At 41.4% G+C, this 19,486-nt stretch overlaps 1 protein-coding gene across 2 annotated transcripts in view; it reads left to right on the forward strand.

The window, feature by feature from the left end:
* Nucleotides 1-5,388: 5,388 nt before the first annotated feature.
* Nucleotides 5,389-19,486, forward strand: part of EEA1 (early endosome antigen 1) — a 114,621-nt gene continuing 100,523 nt past the window's right edge. Inside the window, exon 1 of one of the 2 annotated variants that reach the window (XM_019624770.1) lies at nucleotides 5,389-5,664. In XM_019624770.1, coding sequence (XP_019480315.1) covers nucleotides 5,641-5,664 — 24 coding nt within the window. In that variant the 5' untranslated portion in view covers nucleotides 5,389-5,640. The remainder of the gene's footprint in view (nucleotides 5,665-19,486) is intronic. The other variant, XM_019624769.1, reaches the window with a different exon arrangement.

Genomic DNA, 19,486 nt, shown 5'->3' on the forward strand with positions numbered 1-19,486 from the left:
TTCTCAAGCCTGTATCTATACAGACAAACCCTACTACTGGTCTTGCCTCATTCCTCGACAATCAATAGCCGGCTACAATTGCCCAGGAGTTAAGAGGGCTAATCAGGTCGTCTGTTGGACCCGCCAAACCCACGTTGGCTACTCCGATGGGGGAGGCGTCCAAGATAAGGCCAGAAAGGAGGCAGTACAGGAGACGGTTAAATGGCTTATCAACCAGACTGCCACAAAACCGCCCTCCAATCGGCAGGTCCCAGGGCACCAACTATATGGACAACTCAAGGCTAAATTAGATAAAACCTTGAGTTTTCCAACTCTGGGAAAAAACCTCTTTATTGACCTTGCTGAACGCATAGCCCAGGAACTTAATGTCACGGGGTGCTGGATATGTGGAGGAGCGCTCATGAGTGAAGATTGGCCATGGAAGGGAACTAGCCTAACCGTCCTTGACCTCCTCTAATGGAACTGCACCACAATCCGGCCTTCACAGAAACGGCCCCTAGGATGGGTTCTCTCCTCCGAAGTAATTGGAGAAGAATGTCTCAGCCGACAGCCAGGCCCTACACCCAATGGGTGGGAGACACCCCATGCAGGAGAGTCCAGAACCTAACTGACTCATTTCTCAGCTGGTGGCCAAAAGCCCCAACCTGGTATTGAGCCCTATCATCAATTCTACCTCATGTTCCCTCTTAGATACTAGCTCCTCCATTGCCAACTGCACCTTTCCTAATGGCACCGGTAACCCCTTCCATGCACTCCCGGCCCTTTGTACTTATGGGATAACTTAAACTCCACCCTGAGCACCCACTGGGCAGCACCCGATGGCTTATTCTGGATCTGTAGCAAACGAGCATACTCCCATCTCCCCTCCAACTGGACCGGGAGCTGTACACTTCGTATAATCCAGCCTGGTTTCTTCCTCCTTCCTAACCAAACTGGCCAAGAGCTAGGTGTCCCCTTATACCAGGATTTGCATATAAGGCCCAAAAGTCCCTCGATATGGGGGGACATCAAACCTGGGGGGAAGATGAATAGCCTCCCCAGCAGATAATCCAATATTATGGCCCAGCTACTTGGGCTCAAGATGGGAGTTGGGGATACCATACCCCCATTTACATGCTCAACCGTTTTATCAGATTACAGGCTGTTCTAGAAATAATTACCAATGAAACTCTGACAGCTTTAGAGCTCCTCGCTGCCCAACAGACCCAGACGTGGGCCGCTATTTATCAAAACCACCTAGCACTGGACTACTTACTAGCTGAAGAAGGTGGCGTCTGTGGCAAATTTAATCAGTTGGACTGTTGTCTACAGATTGACGACACTGGAAAAGCTGTCTCTGCTATCGCCACGAATATTAGAAAGCTTGCCCGTGTCCCAGTTCAAAAATGGTCAGGATGGGACCCCGAGAGCCTATTTAGAGGATGGTTCTCCACCTTCGGGGGATTTAAAATGTTAATTGGAATTGTCCTCCTGCTCCTTGGGGCATGCCTATTTTTACCCTGCATTCTCCCCCTTGTCATTCACTCTACCTCTTCCCTCATAGAGACCATTGTGGAATGTAAGACTGCCGCTAAGGTCATGTTATGGAAGTACCAACCCCTAAGTCAGCAGCCTGTCGAAGAAGATGATGTTCTCTAACCCACATATGGGTTCGAGCATCAAAGGGGGGAATGTGGCAGTGGACCCTAGACAAAGACCTTTCCAGACCATGTGGTCACCAAGGATTTTGCGCGGGCTTCAGACAAAGACATTCCTGAACTGAACGGTCAGCAAGACTTCCGCGTTTAACATTTCCAAATTCCTACCTCACCTGAGAGCCAGTCAGGAACTGGCACAATGGCCACATGTCTTAATAAGGAACCCGGAAACCTCAGGGTATATAACCCCAAGTCCCGCCCAGGTTGGGGCTCAGCCTCTGGATGTGAATCCACTGAGCCAGTGCCGGCATTAGTAAAAGTTGCTTCCCACGCCTTGGTGTCCTGTCTCTTTGTCTGGGTTCCCCGCAACACTATGAGCCGTCTCATTGGAGTAGGTGAGAAGGCTGCTGGACTAGAGTGGGTTAAGAAAATGCAAGGTAAGACAGTGAAACAGCTATAGGTATGGATACCATTCTGCACATCCAGAGAAAGATGACAGGAGGAAAGTGTAACAGGACTGCGGCTGGACTGTGTTGAGTTCCTACCTGAGATCTGTGACTATAATGTAAAATGAGCCCAGTGGCCCCAGTTGTATATGTGTATCTCTAATGATATTCAACTGCTCCTGTGCAGTACAGAGTAGGTGGATTGTTGGGTTTGGGCTCTGGATGAAAACAACAGAGAACAAAAGGTGAAGAAGTTAAATGTATTTGCAAGGGTGAGGGGACTATACAGTTGAGTCATAGACAGCTGGATTTTGATGGAAATGAGGATGCTAAGAAATAGCTGATAGTAAGAAAGTAAGAGGGGCCAATGGATTGGAGGTCTTGGTGGGGTCAAAGAATGGATAGAATATTGATGTAAGCGAGTTTAATGAATAGGAATTAGTGGCCAGATAGGGTAAGTAGAACTGTTATGTGTGGGAAGCTGCTAGATTAGTGAAGGGTATTTTTATGTGATTATATCTCACCCACTGCTTATTTTCTTTTGCATTAATTAATGTCTATTGTATTATTTCAGTGATGGAGTTATCATAAGCTATGGGAGTGGGGGGTCACACAGATTTTTTTAATAAACCATCTGCTGAGCTGTAGGTGAGTCTATTATATTAGTCAAAAGATCCCACAGGAGAATTCTAGAGATGGCCTTAGCATGTGACATTAATAAGCAGCTTTAAACCAATTTTTGAAAAACAAACAAAAAAGAGAAACAAACATCACTTTAAATGGAAATACCACTTTAAATAATACTTCTGACACCAAATGTGTGGCGTTTTATTCCACACCAAGCTATTCTTCAATTCTCTGGACACCAACTGGGTGTCCTACAATTCACTCAGTTCTGACACTAATTACCTGGAATTAATGCAGACCCCACAGGTTAAGGGCTCAGTCCCACAAGAATGCCCCAAACTTCAGATACCAGTTGAAAGTCCCAGGTTGTCACATGTACTTCATACCAACTGCATATAAATTGGGAGTTTCCACAACACAATCCTCAGGTTCAATAATTTGCTATAACAGCTCACAGAACTCAAGGAAACACTTTACTTACTATTACCAGTTTATTATAAAAGATACAACTCAGGGACAGCTAAGTGGAAGACTGGCATAAGGCAAGGTATAAGGGAAGGGATGCAGGGCCTCCCTGTTCTCTCCAGGCACACCATTCTCACAGCATCTTTATGTGTTCACTAACCCAGAAGCTTTCCAAACCTCATGTTTAGGATTTTCAGGGAGGTTCCATGACATAGGTAGGCTTGGTTGGCCTTCAGTGATTAACTCATCCAGCCCTTCTCCCCTTCCTTTGGTGGAGATGGGGTAGGTCTGAAAATCCCAACCTTCTCATCACATCTTGGTCTTTCCTGTGTTCAGGCCATTCTAAAGCAATCCAAGGAGCCCCAACCACCAGTCATCTCATTAGCATACAAAAGGACACTGTTAGCACTCTGGGGATTCCAAGGATCTTAGAAGCTCTGGTGTCAGAAACCAGGGTCAAAGATCAAATATTAAAACAAAAGCTGCTCCTAGCACCCTAACACTAAGGAAATTACAAAGGTTTTAGAAGCGCTGTGTCAGGAACTTGGGGCAGAGACCAAATATACAGAGGGTGCAAAAAAATGTATACACACTTTAAGAAAGAAAAACACTGTATTAAAATTACGCTGATGGGAACAAACTTTGAGCACCTCTTGTAATTGCAGAAGTCAAATGTGACTCGTATTCATCTTTTGTTATCAGTAAAAATTGAGTATTACAATTTTAATACAGTTTTTTCCTTTCTTAACCTGTCTATACATTTTCTTGGCACCCTCTGAATATGTATTATTTCACACAGTTTTATTATGCTAGTCGGTAAAAATATTTCCTATATTGTTTGAAAATAATGCACCTGTGTCTTGAAAGACGAAGAAGTGTGCGCATTGCTGTTTGCCTGGAAGTATTTAAGTGCACTATTATCAATAGTGATTAATAATGTATTAGTGGTAGGCATGACTGTTTTGGGGGCAATATAGGCACATAGTAAAGAATAGAACATGTTTGGGTTAGAAATAACGTATTACATCATATAATGTTTTACACTTTACAGAACACTTTTACATTAACTCACTTGAGAATAATATTTTCAACAAAAATGAGTCCAAAAGGAAACAAACAAAATAATATTTGCTGCATCCTATCAAAAGACTCGGAAGTACCTTCCATACCCACTCCATTCATTGCTTGGTAGACTTCAGTCTCTTCTCTCTGCCCCCAAGGTTAGTTGCATTATCTCCTCCCTTCCCTATTTACACAATATTAAAGGCTTTTCTCCTCCCAGGACAAAAGTCAAACTACTTAGATTGTGAATACTAGCAGAATGGCAGGACTCTGAAGCTGTGATTTTTGAGCTTAAATAATGACATCTTTCCTGGAAGTCAATTCCAAGTCCACGTCCTCGTTTTGGCATGCTTTTTATCTGTGACCTCATTATTTTTTCTTAATCTATAAAACAGACACATTCATGCTAATTCACTTCCTATATCTATTATCAGAACAGGATTTAAAATTCCTTAGAATGGCTCAAACACGGGCTTTAGAAAGATCAAGTGCAACATGTTAGCGACGTCAGTCCATTAAATATTGTTGCTATAGTCCCACAGGAACAACTTGTCTTGCTAACTCAAATTCCAGTTTTCCTACTCTTTCTTCTGATTCTTTATTTTCTCTTTGGCTGAGATTGGAAGCAGGGAGGGAGTAGGGAAAAGATTGAAGGGTTCGGACAAGGGCAGGGAAGCCCAACAGACCGGTTAATCTTGTCTGTGATTCTCTTCTTTGCTTCCACCCAGGAGCTAAGCGCCTCCAGCAGAACCGAGTCCAGGCTCAGTTTAGGTCAGGGTCACACTGACAAATTTTACAGAGCAACCTGAGGTGCCGTCTCAGGTACCCATCCCGGACGCCCCTCTTCGGGTCACCGTCAGGGGCATCCCGACGCCGGGCCCCAGGATTCCCCACCCACCTCCCTAGCGGGCACGCGGTCTGCGCACGGGCGCGGCCTCTGACGGCGGGCGGGAATGCGCTCGGCGGCCACCGCGTTACCCAGACCGCCGGAAGGAGCGGCGGCACCAGTATCCTGCCGCCTGTCCGTCACTCACCCGCCCACGCCGCCGCCGCTTCCGATTGGTGCGGGACCTGGCCAGGCCCCCTCCAGCCCCGCACCCCGCGGATGGACAGGCCGAGAGGGCGGGGCGGCGGCGAGCGGGCCCGCCCAGCTGTCAGTTACGGGGGTGGCCCGGCGGGCGGGCGGGCGCTCGCAGGCTACCTCGTCGTTCGCTTGCGCGCGCTCCCTCTCGCCGCCTGTGGGGAAGTCGGGGCCGCCCGAGCGGCTGCCGCCACCGCCTATCCCCGACCTTCTCCCTGGCCCCTCCTGGCTCAGTCCGGTCCTCCCGCGCACCCCCGAGTAATCAGTGTCCCCGCGTAGGGTCCGGAGAGTCAACGCGGCGGCGCCGGGTGGTGTTTAAACCATGTTAAGGAGGATTTTGCAGAGGGTAAGAGTGAAATCGTCTTTCCGGCAGCACGTGAGCGGAGAGCCCGAGCCCTGGGCTGCGGGAGCCGCCGCGGCGCTGAGGAGCCGAGGCGGCAGCGCGGGCGCCCCCTCCTTAGCTCGGGCTCCTTCCCTCCCTAGGCCCCGCTGCCCGGGAGGCGATTAGGCCGCGGTCGTCCGCCCCAGGGTCGGGCCGTGGGGGCAGGGAGGGCGGGTGGCGCGACTGGCCAGAGCCCGGGGCCCGGCGCCTTGTCCTCCGCGCCCCCGCGCGCCCAGGCCCGGCGTCCGGCTGTGGAGCGGGGCTGTCACTGCGAGAGGGCGGAGGGGAGGGAGGGTGTGGTGCCGGCGCGTCCCTCCCAGACCTGGAACAGCGGTGTGAATGGAGAGTTAGTGCCTGCGGGACCCGCGGGCCGGCCGCCTGCCGTGCCTGGGGACCGCCCCGCGGAGATTGCGGGAGGCTTGCTCAGCCCAGCCTCACCCTCCCCGCCCGTGGTGCCCCCCAACTTTACACCACACGCACCTGCCACGTACCGCCTCGGTTTCGTATCTGGACAGTGTTGGAGGGTAATGTGGTGAAACCCGGCCTAGCATGGGCCCAATCGTGGTACCGGCATTTACTGGCAAAGTCAGCTGAGAAGGAAGGTATTACTCACTGTTGGAAACTTTTTTTTTCCCAATTAAAAATGCGTTTTCCCCTCCCAGCCAGTCCCTTTTTTGAGCTGTCCAAGAATAAATTCGCAGGAAGCTTTATCCTGTGGTATACACTTACCCCTTCACTTTCTGCCAGTGCTACCTGTATTTGAAACCTGGAAAAACCTTACTTAAGATATAAAGATTCGAGCATTGGAAGCTGTAGGTGTATTGTTCAGGAATCAGTCCCTAGACTAACATAAAATGTATTTTCCTATAAGAGTTACTTTCCTCAAGTTTTTGTTTTGGATGGCTTCTTTTTTTTCTTTTTTCTTTTTGAGGCTAATAGGGTGCAACAAAATGTAAATGATTGCATAGTTGGTGCCAAACCCATTAATTAGTTATTGAGTGAGTAGGATAACTAGTGTAAAAGACAGAAGAACTTAGTGAATTTGTGGTATTCAGCCAAGGAATGTGCTAAGGAGAGTTGAGTCAACCACTATACGGAAAGGGAGTGTTCTTGCTTCTGCATAGCTTTTGTGAAATGTTTAAGTAACGTGAAACTTGGTCATATATTGGGGAGACATAGTTAACTTATGTATCTGCCACCCATTTTTGACATTTGCTGATTTTTTTGCAGTGGTTTTGTCAGAGTTTTTTGAAACCTTGATAAACTGGTGATTTGGGCAGTAGCAAGGGCATGCCCTTTACTCTTGCCATGGGTTCCTCTGTTCATCAGTAAAGACATCTGTGCATGATTTACTTGTAGTACTTAGAGATTTTTCTTTTATCGGACCTGGAGGAATGGATTACCTCATGCCTCAGATTTTTTTGTCATGATTTCTCAGCTGAAAATCATTTTGCCTGTGGTTTGTTTTAAAGTTTATACATAAAAAAAGTGTTTACTGACTCAAGAGTAGCTTCTGGTAGTTAAAGATTAGTTTTCAGAAATATGCGATGCTTTCAGTACTGTTAGTTTAATGTTGTTAAGCATTACGATTATATGAAGATTATTTTTAGTGTTGTGCATACACATCAACCATTGCAGAAGTTTCAGTTGAAACTACAAAGTTGGAATTTATTCTGGTTATTGCTGAGATGTGACATGGAATCATCACATATGAATAAGTCACTTGACAACTGAGTTTCTTAACCATGGCAGCATTGATGTTTGTGACTGGATAACTTTTATTTTGGGGGTCTCTTCTTTGCATTGTAATATGTTTAGAGCATTGCTGGCTTCTACCCACTAGATGCCAGTAGCACCCTACCCCCCCCCCAAAAAAAAAAAATCCCCTTCTCCCTATTCTGACAACCAAAAATATCTTCAAGACTCTATCAAATGTCCACTAGGGGTTAAATTGTCCCTATTTGAGAACCACTGTGTTAAATGGATACTCTTTTATATGACACTTTGAATTGTTTCTCACAGTCAACTACTTTATTTATTCATTTTTTTCAGTGCACTTATACTGAGTGTAAGTAAATGCCAGTTATATGCTAGGGGCTGGGAAACAGTTAAATAAGATATTCGTCCTTCATTTATAACTCACAGCCCGGTTGTGGAAGTGGACATTTGAAAGTAATTACAATGCTATGTAATAGAAGAATGAAGAGTGCAGTGGGAGCTACTTTGTAGGAGGGTGTTGGAGCAATCATGAAAAGCTTCAGGGAGGAGGGCATATTCGAAGTTCAAAAGAGGGAAGGGCACGTCTGACAGAAGGAACAGCAAATCCCAAGACGAGCCACAAAGGGGATAATATTAGGGGGAACATCAACAGTTAAGTTTAGGAAGTGAAATGGAGATAAGGCTGCAGATCAGAGCATGAGAGGCCTTAGAATGTCTTTGGAGTTCAGCCTTTAGGTTGTGGATGGGTCAGTGTTAATGCTCAGCATTTAATAGGGACATTTTGATAAAAGCCTTAAAGAAATCTTGTGATTTTATTAGTAGTTTAGAACATGAATGTATATTTAACTCCACAGGTGGTATTTACTAACAAGTATAACTGGAATCTTTAAATTATGTAACATGGTAACAATTTTATGTTACCCCACCCTGATAATCTTACTTCTCAGCAGAGATATTAAGATATAAGATTAAATGAAAGTTGCTGTTTTAGAGATTTGTTTGAAATGGTCTCCATGCTTTGAAATTATATTGCATTCCTTAAACATTATGTTTTTAAATGACCTATTCATTTTAACTTGTATTTTTCTTCTGAACATTGCCCTTATAGCATTTTTGAAAGAAGAAACAGTCAGTGTGCTTATAATCAGTTATAACTCAGAGTCTTTGAACCAATGAAGTCCCTGGGTACTTTACAGAAATTTAGTTTCTGGTTCTCCTCCTCCTCCTCCTCTTACTAAAGAGTGTCTCTCTGAGGCTTGAAAGGGTCTGAAGAAAAAAATTGAGGTAGCTCTAATATGTTTATATTGACTATTTTGCGTCTTTTGAAGAAACATGAGAATTTAAAAGTGCTTGATTGCCAGAAAGATGATCAACATTTAGTACTTTAAACAGTTTGTAAACTTTGTTGCAATTTCATTCTTAAGGAACTTACTGTGATTTAACATTAGTGTATTCAATTTACTTTTACTAGTATATATCAATAATATTGCTAAAGAAAAAATGGACTTAATCTAGAATTGTATTAGAAATAGGAGGCTTCTTTCAGGGTCAACAGGTCTATCTGTCTGATTAAAAAAATGAGGAAGTAGAAACAGAGATATTCAGTGATTTATCTAAGGCAACACAGTTAGTAGATCAAAACAGACTACAACCAGAGTTTTCAAACTCCCAATCCATTTACCTTTTCCTGGCACCCTGTTGCCCCTTTCCCCCACTTCTCAACTGATATAGTTAGTACAGTGCTAGTCACTGTGGAAGATATGGGAAAACTACGAGACCCAACTTACGGGGAGGGTCTCAGAGGGGTACCTCAAGGAACTTATATGATTAAGTGCCAAAGTGAATGATATACACAATGAAGGCTATAAATAGTTCAGAGGAGGAAAGACTAGAAATGAACCTTTATGAGTGGGGAGTCTCCTTGGAGAAAAGGATGATGAGATGGAGTTTTGAAGAATGTGTGTGACTAGGAGAGGAAAAGTTTTATTCTAGGAAGGAGTTACAGTGAGAGCAGACTCAGAGATGGGAAAGAGCTCATTCTTCCCGCACACCCTCCTTCCTTTGCATATAGGTCTTTCAGTAAACAAGTAACACTTGCAATGTGCTGGATACTGGGAATACCTCCGTGAATAAAACACAGTCCCTACCCTTAAGTAGCTTAAAACCACGTGACTTTTAGAGAGAAAGAGATGTTTAGAATAGAAAGAAATTGAGAGAAATTTTTAGAGATTGTGTGACACTTCATTTTGGAGATTCTTGTGTAGCTCAGCCCTGTCCAGTGCAAATGAGTCACGTATATGTGTAATTTAAAGTTTCTATTGGGTTGTCGGAAAAGTCATGACATATTTTTCTGTTTTTCGTTGCAAAAATGCGTCATGTCTTTTCCAACAACCCAATAGTAGCCACATTTAAAAAAAATAAAAAGAGGTGAAATTAATTTTGAAAATATATTTTCTTTGTCCCATTATATCTAAAATATTTTAACATGTAATCAATATAAACATTATTAATGAGATATTTTTGTATTCTTTTATGTACTAAGTCTTTGAAATCTGGTGTGTACTTTGCACTCACAGCACATCTCAATTGGACTAATTATATTTCGGTTGTTTAATAGCCTTATGTACCTAGTAGCTACTGTATTGGTGTAGGTCTGGTTGAATACATATATAATTTTTTAACTTTTTACTTAGAACTAATTTCAAACTTACATAAAGTTGCAAGAATAAAATAATACAAGGAACACCTGTATACTCTATCCAGTTTTATGTATTATTAACATTTCATTCTATTTGTTTTATCATTCGTTCACTTTTTTCTCTTCCCTTTCCCTTCCCCTTTCCTTTCCCCTTCCCTTCTCCTCTGTAGTAGTGGTGGTGGTCTTCTTTCTCCTCCCCACCTCCTGCTCCTCCTCCTCCTCTTTTTTTTCTTCTCTCTCTCTCTCTCTCTCTCTCTCTCTCTCTCTCTCTGTAATTAAAATTTTTTTTTCTCTGAATCATTTCAGGATTAGTTATGGTCCTTCACTTCTGAATACTTAAGTGAAGAATAGGGATTTTTTCTTCTTTTTTTACATAATCTCAGTATAGTTGTCAACTACATAAATTTACATTGATTCAGTTTACTATCCATAATTCCAATTTTGTCAATTGATCTTATAAAGTCCTTTGTAGCATTTCCCCATTCCAGTATAGAATCCAGTTAGGGTTTAGATATTGTATTTAGTTGTCGTGTTGCTTTAGCCTTTTTTAATATGGAACATTTCCACAACATTTCATTTATGACATTTGTGAGGAATACGGATCCCCTCCTGCTTTTTTTTTTCTCCTAGAATGTTTCTCATGTTGTGTTTGTTTGGTGTTTTCTTGTGATTAGATTGGGATTATGCATTTTTGGCCAGAATGTTTCCTTCTCAGGTTATCACATCTGGAGGCCCATGATGTCTTTCTGTTTTTCATAGGTGATGTTAATTTTAACTACCTTGTTAAAGGTCAAGGTGTAGTCCAATTCTTTTGACTGGATAATAATTACTTTTTTTGGCTTTGCATCTAGTAGGCAGATACTCTTACTTAAAAGACCATGTAAATATTCTATTCCTTATCAAAATGTTCCCTAGATCTAGCATCCATTATTGATTTGTACCTGATGTAGTGTTCACCACAATGACTGCAAAATGACGATTTTCCCACATCAGCATTCTCTCCACATTTACCATTTGGTCCTTGCCTTGCCCCTGCTCCCTTCCATCCTAGTCCTAGCTCCTTTCCCCAGCAAGCCCCTTTCTTCTCAGTTCCATCCCTTTCTCTCTCTCTCCCTCCCTTTCTTATTGGTATGGATTCATAATTTCAATTTCTTTCATGGTTTATAATTCATCACTGTACTTCATTATTTTGATGCTCAAATTGTCCCAGATTTGAACAGTGGGAGCCCCTTTAAGATAGCTCCTGCGTCCTTTTGACATGCCTTTATCATTTTTTTGAGCTCTTCCTTACTTTCTGGCATAATAAGGCATTCCAAGCTCATCCTTTATCTACCCTTTCCCAGTCCTGAAAATAGCCATTTTTCTGAGGAGCTCTTTATTTTTTAGTGGGGAATGGTATTAGAGACCAAGGTCTTGGGTGCCCTTTCTTCTTGTTTCTTTCAGTAGACAAATCTAACTAAACATTTGAACTTTATTCTGTAGATATTAGGAAATCAATAAGATTTTATTAAGCAGTGAACTATATTTAGCATGTAGGGGGAGGAAAAATTTTCCTCTACCCTCTTTGGTTCTTTGGCTGGGTCTAAGAATTAAACTGACATTAGACAAATTGATGGGAGAAAATGCATACAAATGATATTAAATTTTTACATGTATATGGGAGCCTTCACAAGAGAATAAAGACCTGAAAAAATGACCAGAGCAGCAAGTGTTTACACCTTTTAGACAAAGAAACAATAAATTTGTGAAGAATTGACAAATTCTTGGGGGTAGTAAATGGCTAAGAAGTAACTAGGAAGATAAGGGTGAGTTTAACAAGGGTTGTTTGTACAGCTTTCTTGGCCCCAAATTCTCTGACTTTTGGTGATAAGGATGCCTTCTACCCTATTGGTACAGGCAGGGCACCTTTCACATGGAAGTTTTACCTCCTGCTTTCAGGAAGAAAAAGGAGGGTCTGAGTGTCATTTTTGCCCACACTGTTTCTTTTTTATTTTTTAGATTTTTTTTTTAAAATTGGGGAATTGGGGGAGAGGAACAGCCTTGGAAATTGGGGAAGGTGTACAGACAAGTTGCTGTCCTTTTGTGCTTCAGTCTAGTTGTGGAGGACGTAGCTTCGCTGGCCCATGTTGGTATTGTGATCATTGCGCTCTTCCTGGGTGAGGCAGTCACTTGCTGGCCATTGGACAGCCGCTCACAGCAGCTCATGGCAACTCAGGGCAGCTCAGATAGCTCACGCCAGCTGCCGGCCAGCCCCACGGCAGCCTACCTCCAGGTCGAGCTGTTGTTCACCATCTTAGCTGTAGAGAGTGCAGCATCACTGGCGGTAATGTGGGATCCGAACTGGGGGCCTGCTGCTCAGAGCTGGCATCCCAAGCCAGCTCCTAACCAACGCGCCACTCTGCCGGCCCGCACATACTGTTTCTTAAGTGCCTTTAATTAAAAATAATCAACAAGCCAAAGTAGCGAATTTTGGGCTGACATGTTCTGGTTTCCTTCAGGCACATAGTATGAGTTAATAATATTTGTTGAAATGAGTATCAAAAGGAATGTTTTGGGAAGATTAATTTGCCAGTGTTTCATGTGATGTATGAAAACCATAGGAGAGTATAGGCAGAGATCCGAGGGGAGTGATTTTAATATTTTAGGCATAAGTAAATATAATTTGCATTAGGATGATGGCAATGTGAGCAGGAAAAAAGGTGATGAATATGGAAGACTTTTGAATGTATCTATTCCCCAAATACCTATTATGGGCCTACTGTATGCTGTGGACACATGGTTGAGTAAAACAGACATGAACCCTTTTAGTGTCCAGGTGAGGAGAAAGGAATGGTTAAAACAATCCCATAACTATATAGTCACATCCTTGGGTGAGTATTAGGAAAGAAAAGCACAGGGAGCTCCAAGAGCACATAGCAAGAGGGTCCTGATCTAAACTAAGATGCTAGGGAAGGCTTCCCAGATTAGTTACACATTTAAGTTTGATGAAATTATTACTCATTTATTGAAGTGAATTTTAAAAAGTGAGATTAATTTTCTCTGTATAAATTTATTTTCAGTGTATTAAGAATAAAGAAGAGATTATCAGGGCTAGAACTAAGTTTCATCCTGTAATCCTGGTAGTCTTTTTCTTGAGCTGGAGACAATATAATTAGTGATTAAGAATGAACTCTGGAGCCATACTACCTGGGGTGGTATCCACACCTCACTTACTAGCTGAGTAGCTTTGGGCGAGTTACTTCTCTTTGTCTCATTAAAATGGTTATAATACTAGTACCCTTCTCATAGGGTTGTTGCAAGGACTAAATGAATTATACATGTAAAGTTCGTACAACAGTATTGGGCACACAGTAAGCTCTTATTGAATGTTAGCTGCTGCTAATGTTGGTGTTCTATTATTATTATATACTCTAAATTTCTTCAAGGAATGCTTTTCTTATCATTCCCTTTATCTTTTCCTTTAATCTCCATTGTGTGTGTATGTGTGTGTGTGTGTGTGTGTGTGTGTGTGTGTAGACATTCATTGATCATACTATTGAACATTTATTCTGTGCTAATTACTGTGCTGGGTTTAGGGTATTAAAAAAAAACCTCTTGAGTATTAATGGGAGGGACAGACACATAAATAATTACAAAGCAATGTGATAAGCGTTAATAGATGCACAGAGGAAGTTTGTGAGCACAAAAGAAAAAGTAACTAATTCTGTGGCAGGAGGGTGAGGGAGAATGGGGTGGAAACAGGGAATGGACATTGTTGAAGGCCTTGCGGAGGCTGGAAGTGACTCAGGCCAGGAGGAGCAAGGGAGAGAAGGGAGACAGGGACCAGGTCAATGCAAGCGCCTGAAACCGCCTAGCACAGCAGAGGGGAATTATGAGGATTTGTGCATGTGGATGGGGATAGTTGTAAGAGATGAGACTGGAAAGGGTTTGGGACTTTATACTATAGACAACAAAGAGCCATGGAAAGTTTTTAAGTGGGCAAATTTGTAATAAGGAAAACCTTCAAATATATTTTTCACAGGTAATCTTTATAAAAATAGTAAATCAGGTGAATCACTCTTCTGTGTAAAGTCTGTTGGGGACTACTCAGTGCCCATAGGAAATATCCAGATTCTTTACCTTGGCACATAGGCCCATAACGCTCTGGTCCCTTTAACACTATTTCAGGCTCCTCTCCACCTACCTCTGTACATATACTGGCCTTGCTATCCTCACTAATTGTGTTTCCCACAACTTACCCTCTTCTCTCATCCTATCATACCTCCCAAGAAGCTCTTTGTTTTGCTCAGAGTGTCCTGCAATCACTTGCCCACATTGCTCAGTTCAGGCACTAAAAGTAGTTTGCTTTTTTTTCCCCTTCTTCCAAAGCACCCCATACTATTTAAGAGAATGGACTTTTGGAATTAGACCATCATTTAAGCCCTGGGCTCCTTCGTTAATGAGGGTGAGATCTTATGCAAAATTTCAAGCTCTTTGAGACCTGGTTCATTTATTATAAATTGAGGATAATATGTTACCTCATGGTGTTGTGGAAGGATTAAATGATGTTCATGAAGCTCTCGCCACAGTATCCAGCATTGAATACACATTTAGCAGATAGTAGCTATCGTACTACATATCTCTAGAAAACTTATTACATTGTTTTTATAATTTGTTTACTTTAATTCTTCCCTACAAGACTGAGCTTCCTTCTAAGTGTGTAGGACTTAACATAGTGCTTGATGCTTAGTGGCTTTCAGTAATAAATGTATGTTGACTACTTGATAGCTGTGTAGAGAGAATGGCTCCATTAAGGGAGACACCAGCTAAAGAGTAATAACCTTTTAGTTCCTCAAATTGTTACATGTTAGAATCATTTGGAATCCTTAAAAAAAAAAAAAGATTCCAAGTCCCTCCATTGAATCAGAATTTTTGGATCTCTGGTTGCCAGTCCAGGGGATGATGAAAGATTAAATTTAGGCAGTGGCTTTAGGAATAGAGAATAGATTGATTTTTCAAGAAAGTTAAGAGATGAAATTGATAAGATTTGTTGTCTTGTGAGTTGTTTTGTGTAGTCGAGAGGATGGTGGAATCAACCAAAATAAAGAATGGAGGAGGAAGAACAGGTTTGGGAGGAAAATGAGTGTGCGCTATAGATGTGGACATCCCAGTGAAGATGTTCATTAGGCAAGTGGAAGTATAGGTCTAGCACTCAGAAAACATGTGGAGGCAAGTATTAGATGTGTGTGAATGCTAAAGAGAGAAGTCAAGTCAAATAAGGACTGAGAAGTGTCCACTGAATGGAACAGTTAGATCTAGCTAGTTCAGTTTCAGGAGACCCATAGGGTGAAATGGTTGACTGGGAAGTAAGGAAATAAATTAAAAACATATAAAAAATAAACAAAAGTAGCAGACTACTCTTCCAAGAAATATGGAGGAGAGGAATATAATCTGCCATCCTTGGACAACATTCTAATAAATGCTTTTTATTTTCAAGGATCACAACTTTTTTCAAATCAGTTTAAGTTGAAAGGGGGATTTATTGCGAGGTTTCAAAGTGATTGAAGAATAAGATTTGCTGTACATTTGGGTCTCTAGAGAGTAGAACCTAAAGGGTTTGAGGCAGCTCTTGCCTCTGTCCCACATTCTCTCATGGACCACTGGCATCTTGTCTGTGCATCTCTGCATCCATCCTCCTTACTGTTGCTTACTCTATGCTCAAGACCTCAAATTGCCATCAGACCACATGATCCTACTTGCTTGTCACCTACCTTTACATAACCAACTGACCGAATGTCTCTACTCCCAAATCCTAAGAGAAGAATCTAAAATGTCCTCATCTTTTCTTGTCCGGTCATGCATTGGTCTCTGGCTGACCAATAGACTTGCTTCCTCTGGGTCAGGTGTCCATTGCTGGTTTAGCCATTTGAGGTTGAAAGTGGAGTTGGGGTTGTATGATACTGTGGATTCCTCCTTCTTGGAGTTGTGGCACCATGAAACACATCTTTTACAGATCATTTTAGAAATAAGCTTTGTCATGGCTCTGAAATAGTGATAATAATTCTGATTAGGTTTATTCTAAGAATAAATAGACCATCAGGATAGCTCAAAAACAGGATAGTGGGAGATGCACTTGGCAATAAAAAAGATGGAATTCCATGGAAATTCAAAACCAAAAATTTAATATGGGGCAGAACCTCTGAGACTTTTTATTGAAAGTCATTGAAGGATCCAAGGCAATGCTCTTTAGGATCTCCATGACAGGGCTTTGTAGGTTTGTCACTCTAGGGTTCTGCTGTGAAAGGCCTCAGTGATTCTTTACATATTCATGTCCCTTGTATCTATATACTTTTGCTTCTGCTATCAGCTAATTTTCTTATCCTCTGTTTTAGTTTTTTTCTTCATAGCTCTTGCATACTCAGAGTCTGTGGTCTTTTGAAACTGTGGCTGGCTTATATAACTTTGATTTGCTCAAGTCCCTCATGTACTCTTACTTACCTCATGATCACTTACTGTATATGTGTTTAATGCCAGTTTGTGCAGCTAATTAATCACTTTTCTTCATAGTTTGCAATTTAAAGGCCTAAGCATGGAACTTAGCAGTAGTTTATTCTTGACATTGGTTTTTTTTTGTTTGTTTTTGTTTTTTTTTCTATCAGACCTTCTTATTGGCTGCTAGCTATCTTGTGAATAGCCGCTGTTGAGTCCAGATGATCACATCTGGTCAACTGGAAATAGACGTGGTCATATAACCTGGCTGTCTTGGACTGTGTTCTCAACACGGGCTATGGCAGGGTGAGTTACTTTAGGATGGATCCATGCCCATTGCACGCACTGTGATTGACTTACATATTTATTACAATAACAGGAATAATTTAGTTGTATTACCATCTGTTTAAGTGTTATATGGGCCATAGTAGTAGATGAAATTTAATAAAACCACATTCTTTTCCTCATCTCAGTTTTTAATATCAGACTACGGTTAAATTTTATATAAGTATGCTAATATAAAAGTTTTCCCAGAAATTCAGTGATACTTTATTTGGACTTTATTAGCTAGCAGTATTTGGAAAATGATTTAAGAATTCCTATCTTTATATGGTTCTATGCTAGAATGCATTGTTGTATGGGATGGATTAAGCAGTAAATCATACTGAGTTAGATCTCTGATAAGGAAGTATGAATTTATTTTATTCTGTAAGATGTTTACTTTTTTAATGTAACATATCTGTTCTCAACTTCTAAATATTTTAAGCAATGATCTAGTTTTAAAATTAGATATTGAACTATAATAAAAGAATATATTTTTGGTTATGAAAATAAATCATATACATCATGGAAATTTGAAAAGTTTAGAAAAGGAGAATTGAGAAGAAGCATAGGGCTATAGCATAGTGGATGGTTTAACATTAAGAGCACAAGTTTTGAAATCAGGTGGAATTCTAGCTCTGTCTGTTATTACATTTGTGATCTTAGCTAACAACTTATTTACCTTCTTTAGCCTTATTTTTTCTCTCTTGGCTAAATGGGAATAATCCCTTTGACTTTATTCAAAGGATTTTTGTGAGTTTTAAATTATGTAATGTAAATAAAGTGCTTGCTGTTGTGCTTGTCAGAGAGGCTATATGTTAGCTATTCTTTTTAAAGTTTTTTTAATTAAAAAATATAGCTAGCATACAATATTAGATTAGTTTCAGGTGTACATCATAGTTATTCAACATTTATATACCTAACAAAGTGATCACAATGATAAATCCAGCAACCATCTGACACTGTACTATGATATCACAATATTAGTGACTATATTCTTTATTCTGTACATTACATCTCCAACACTTATTTGGTTTATACCTAGAAATTTGAACCTCTTATCCCCTTTACCTTCCCCCTCCCCCACTTTTACCTTTTCAATTAGAGTTGACATTCAGTATTATTTGATATTAATTTCAGGTGTATAGCATAGTGGTTAGACATTTATATAATTTAAGAAGTGGTCCCCTGACTAGTTTAGTACCCACCGGGCACTATACATAGTTATTACCATATTATTAACTATATTCCCTGGGTTTTACCTTACATCCCCATGACTATTTTATAACTACCAATTTGTACTTCTTAATTCCTTCACCTTTTCACCCTGCCCCCCAACCCCCTCCCATTTATCACACCAGTAAATCTAGTACCCGTCTGACACCATACATAGTTATAATTTAACTGTATTTTTTATGCTATACCCTGCATCCGTATAACTACTTTCTAACAACCAATTTGTACTTCTTAATCCCTTCCCCGTTTTTCACCCACACCCCAACTTGCTACCATCAAAATGTTTTCTATACCTGTGAATTTGTTCCTGTTTTGTTTGTTTATTTTGTTCTTTAGATTTCACATATAAGTGAAATCACATTGCACCTGTCTTTCTCTGTCTGATATACTCCATTCAGTACAATTCCCTCTAGGCCCACAGATGGCAGGAACTTATTCCCTTCCATGGCTGAGCAGTACTCCATTATATATATGTACCACCTCTCCTTTATCTGTTCTTCCATTGACAGGCACTCAGGCTGCCTCCACATCTTGGCCATTGTAAACAATGCTGCAATGAACATACAGATGCACACATGCCCTCGAAGTAGCGTTTTGGATAAATACCCTGAAGTGGGATTATTGGATCCTTCCTTGTCTCTTGTTATAGCCTTTGTTTTAAAGTCTGTTTTGTCTGGTATAAGTATTGCTACTCCAGCTTTTTTTAAATTTTATTTCATTTCCATTTTCATGAAATATTGGGTTGCCAGAAAAGTCATGACGCATTTTTGCAACGAAAAACATAGAAAAAATGCATCATGACTTTTCCGACAACCCAATATCTTTCTCTGTTCTTTTACTTTTTGCCTGTGTGTGTCTTTCAATCTGAAGTGAGTCTCTTGTAGGAAACATATATAAGGGTTTTGTTTTCTTATCCATTCAGCCCTCCTATGTCTTTTTTTTTTTTTTTTTAAAGATTTTTTTTTTTTATTGGGGAATTGGGGGGATGGGAACAGTGCTGGGGAATTGCGGGAGGGGAACAGACAAGTTGCTGTCGTTTTGTTCTTCAGTCTAGTTGTGGAGGATGTTGCTTCACTGGCCCAAGTTGGCACCATCATTGCGCTCTTCTCTGGCGAGGCAGATCAGTCGCCGGCTTCTGGACGGCCGCTCACTGCGGCTGCTGGCCGCTCACGCTGGCTGCTGGCCACACACGGTAGCCCATGGCAATCCACTGCCACAGAGACTGCAGCCCACGCCATCGCCGGCGACTCACGGCAGCCCAGCTCCAGGTTGAGCTGTTGTTCAGCATCTTAGCTGTAGAGGGCAGTGTCACTGGCCCTCATATGTGGGATCCGAACCAGGGCC

The sequence above is a fragment of the Hipposideros armiger genome, unplaced genomic scaffold (genome assembly GCF_001890085.2).
Source record: "Hipposideros armiger isolate ML-2016 unplaced genomic scaffold, ASM189008v1 scaffold_606, whole genome shotgun sequence".
Classification (NCBI taxonomy): Eukaryota; Metazoa; Chordata; class Mammalia; order Chiroptera; family Hipposideridae; genus Hipposideros; species Hipposideros armiger.